Source organism: Etheostoma spectabile, chromosome 4, assembly GCF_008692095.1.
Source record: "Etheostoma spectabile isolate EspeVRDwgs_2016 chromosome 4, UIUC_Espe_1.0, whole genome shotgun sequence".
Lineage (NCBI taxonomy): Eukaryota > Metazoa > Chordata > Actinopteri > Perciformes > Percidae > Etheostoma > Etheostoma spectabile.
The window spans coordinates 31,546,693-31,551,030 of NC_045736.1; the positions used below are offsets into that span (position 1 = coordinate 31,546,693).

The window sequence follows — 4,338 nt, forward strand, 5'->3', positions numbered from 1 at the left end:
TTTTGAGGTGACTGGGGCGGGGGGTGAAGAAGCAAAGAAGGTCCCCGAGGCAGTCAGTTTGGAGGGGGTAGGGATAGGGACGGGGTGTGTATGTGTGTATGTGTGGGCTTGTGTGTGTGTATGTGTGTATGTGTGTGTGTGTGATAAGGTGTGACCAGAGGACCAATATCCAGTCGCTACTGATTGGTGAGGGCCAAAACTACTGTCCTTTGGGACACAACATGAACACAATGTCAGACTGAATCCAGAATTCAGTCTAAATATCAGGCAACTTATGATGAATCATATCTCCTAAAGCTGGCAACAGGCTTAAATATGCCCCACACATAGCAAGTGTTTCAACCAACGTACAGGTATGTGTTAGACTTGGAGTGCAGAAAGGAGCCCACAACAGGTAGACTGTTATAAACTGTCGCTTGGCAACTGCTAAAGTCAGTCTCTCGACATGTTCTTGTACCAAAAGAGTTCGTTCGTCACACTGCGATCCACGGCGAGAGGTGAGAAGGCGGAGAGAGAAACCGCTAAATTTGGACGGAAAGCTGATGAAGCGAACTACAAAATAAGTGCCGCTCTCTCACTCGGAGCACATTTGCTTGTTTTTATTTTTTACAAGTATTTCATATTGTTTTACTTTTTGTTAGCGCTTTGCTTTTTTTCCATATTTGTTCATCCCGATTGCACATGACGTGTTTCGCTCAATCCAAAGAGAACAGCTGCTGTTGTACACACGTAAAAGTCGAGTCCCAGAATATATTATCACCCCCACTTTTTCAAAGAATATATCGAAAGAGGGAGAGATTGGATCAGAGAGAGAATTGGTCCATACCACACACTGTATGACTGCATGGTTTTATTATTAAAACTGGAACAGACTCTTGCATCTAACATGCAAGAGTGCATATACCTGAATACAAGAGCTTTATATACTTGTATACAAGAATGTATATACTTGTATATAAAGCTCTTGATGTCTGAATTCCAGCCTTTATCCCAGATACCCTGCCTCCTATGTTCCTTACAAGCCCTTATATCCTCTTCTGCTGATTTTTTTAAAACCACAAGAAAGAGAAAATTGCAATTTTTTTTTAGATATACTCCTAGACTGTGGAACCCATCCCATTAGATATTAGAAAGGCGGGCTCTGTTAAAAATATGAAACTGCCCTTTAAAACATACATGCATGTCTTTAACCAATCCTTTTTCCTAGTTCTTTTTTTTGCAATGTGGGTCATATGCAACAAGTTCCTTCCCGAGGCTATTTTGCAGAGGCGCCTTCATTAAGTCGAGGGCTTGTGTCCAAGATACTTTATTCATCTTCGTAATCACGTGTGAAGTGTAACGCTACATTTTTTACAGTGGTAATATACGTTTAAAGGCTCAGTTGTGAATGTAAACAGACTGAGCGAGGTCAGCCGAGGTCAGCGGTGCGCAGGAGAGATGACATCATGGAGGCGGACGCGACTGTTTGTTTTATCAGCACTGTACCGTGTGATCTGAGCGTGTGTGTGTGTGTGTGTGTGTGTGTGTGTGTGTGTGTGTGTGTGTGTGTTGTGTGTGTGTGTGTGTGTGTGTGTGTGTGCGCGTTGCACATTATCTGAGTGAATAAAGGGACATGAGCCGGTGAAATAGTTCATACACACAAGAGACATTTTAAAATGCATGCGTACAGTTCACAAAGACCAACGTGCACGCTCACGCGCACACATGGCCGATGATATCAAAGGACATTAATTTGGATGAGTGGGTTCTGTCGGCAATGTGTGTACACACACACACACACACACACACACACACACCAACACACACGTGTACTAATATCCTTAAAAGGACCAGAATCATTACTTAACCTTTAACCTAAAACCTAATCCATGTCTAAATCTTGACCCAAATCCCAACTCCTACACCTGTTCCTTCCCTTTTCTTATCTTTATATCCTTTTTGTGGTAGAAACACAGGAACACGTACACACACACACACAGCCCTGATCCTGTGTTTACCACCAGCACTATCTCAAGGCTAGATAACGCAGTGAAACACCATTGAAGGTTAAAACCACTAAAACATGATTGCTGTCGACCTTATAGCAAGAATCTACTGTGGGTATTTATGCTAATGTGAAAAACATTAACATCGATATTACTGATGTTTGAGTTTTTCTTATTTTTATTTTCTTAACCTCTTTTTTTGGTCTGCAACATCAAATTTACATTTCATACGCATGTCATTTAGCCTGAAGTAAAGTTTTTTTTATACAATACAGTTCTGTGGCTTTAACAAAAATGTAAGAGGAGGAGTAAAAGGCCAAGAAAGACAAAAGCATAAATCTCGAGGATAGTTTCACGAGGAAAAATGTACAAACAAATGTGTTTATTGTAACCAAGAAACACAGTCAACACATAACATTTATACATCTGTGCTGGTTATCATTTCATAAAATGTGACACTCGTTAGATCTTGAACCTGGTACTGTTACGTCCTGTTTTATGGCCAATCAAAATCCAGCACTTAATACCTTACTGTTACTCAAAATGTGACTCTTCAGGGACTAATATGATTTTTTATTTTTTTGTTGAAGGAATTGACAATGTCAGTTATCAGTCATTCACCTGTGGACATAGAGAAATGCCCTGAGTTTCAGATGTTGTATCTTTACTTAGAAATGGGATATTGTGGTTTGAAAAGAGGGCTCACTTTAGGATTTTATATACTTTTGCATGTCTTTTGCCATCTATTCTGCTGCCAGGCGGATACCTGCCACAACGTTTGGTAACCTTCAGTCGCTTTGGCCGTTTCTCTGGACTGTTGACGTCTTCTTGTAGCATCACTTTGACCTCTCTCCCTTTCTCCAGGTATTGGTTACGCCTCAGTTGTGATCGTGTCCCTGCTCAACATCTACTACATTGTCATCCTGGCCTGGGGCCTCTACTACTTGTTCCAGGTAAGTCTGGGAAGACGAAACTCAGAAAAAACTTATGTAACTTAATTTCTCTCATTTTCCTCATAAATGACTGCCACTGGAGAAATACTGAAGGATTTTTTTCAGGGCAGGAAAAGTCAGTCCGTCGTAACAATTCTGACTTTTTGAGTATCTGGAGTAAAATTAATAGTATAAAATCATAATTTCTTACAAGCCCATGAACATAATGTAAGCCAAGGTTGGTTCATATACAAACTACTCCTGAATTTGTACATAAATGAAAAGGGAGAGTGTAAGCGTGTGTGTATGAATTACATATGTGGAGGTGGGTTTTTGTGGATAAGGTCATAGCATCAAGTTTCAAATCAATAACTTCACAGCTTATCGTCTGTTTTTCTTCATTCTGCGTACATGAAACAACGAGAATAAGCGGACCCCTACTGTTTGGGGTAACTTCCTCTCAAAATATCCACCGCTGAACATTTTGAGAAAGCTCCAGCTGAACATGTCCATGCGCATCGGTACACTTGCTCACCTAATCATTCAGTCGTACGTACCATTGTCTATGGTTTCTTGTTTTCTTCCTTTTGTACAGAAAGCATACACTCCTTGGGGTCACATAAACCATGGATGTATGATGAGAACTAGATACAGCATTCGTATTGTGAGAAGATGTGCTAGAGTCCTCCGCCAGCTGAGTATTTTTGGGCCAGAGGACACATGACGGGCTGGGAGTTGTAATTTCTGTTGAGGCACTATGTTTAATTTGCTTCAAAGCCTGGTGCACTTCCTGAGGGCCTGATGGAAAGGCTCTGATTAGCCCCCTTAAAGACCTTGGTTAACTGCACAGGCGAATGTTCAGTTTGTTCACTGGGGACGCTGGGCCAGGCGTTCACTTGATTGTGTGGATCATGTTTCGGGCCTCAGAGTGTATTACACTTAGACCATGACTACCTACCTTAGACAAAAACAAAAGTCAATTATTTCAACTTAAACCTGAGTGGTTTAAGCATGGCACAAAGCTAAGTTGCCCTCTAACGCATCTCCTGTTTTTTTGGATGCGTTTCAGTGTTTTCAGCCGGAGCTGCCCTGGGCCAAGTGCAATCAGTCCTGGAACACCGACCGCTGCATTGAGGACACCTACCGCAAGAACAAATCCCTATGGCTGGCCGCCAACGCCACCAACTTCACCTCCCCTGTCACCGAGTTCTGGGAGTGAGTTACATAAGAGCACATGAAGGCTTCCTTGCATAACCACACGTTTTCATGTTATATCATATAATGTGTTAGTTACGTTTGAGATGGTCTTCTACATGGTAACCTACAACACTGTATAGGCCAAAACAGATATTTAGGAACATAAATATAGAGGCTTTGTTTTTGCTTTGATGTGATTGGCTGTCAGTCTGAGAGACTAAAAT

At 41.5% G+C, this 4,338-nt stretch overlaps 1 protein-coding gene across 1 annotated transcript in view; it reads left to right on the forward strand.

The window, feature by feature from the left end:
* LOC116688694 (sodium- and chloride-dependent taurine transporter) overlaps positions 1 to 4,136 on the forward strand; it is a 21,091-nt gene extending 16,955 nt beyond the window's left edge. The window contains exons 4-5 of the mRNA XM_032514889.1: positions 2,850 to 2,938; positions 3,987 to 4,136. Of these exons, the coding sequence (XP_032370780.1) occupies positions 2,850 to 2,938; positions 3,987 to 4,136 (239 nt within the window). The remainder of the gene's footprint in view (positions 1 to 2,849; positions 2,939 to 3,986) is intronic.
* The last annotated feature ends 202 nt before the right edge of the window (positions 4,137 to 4,338 follow it).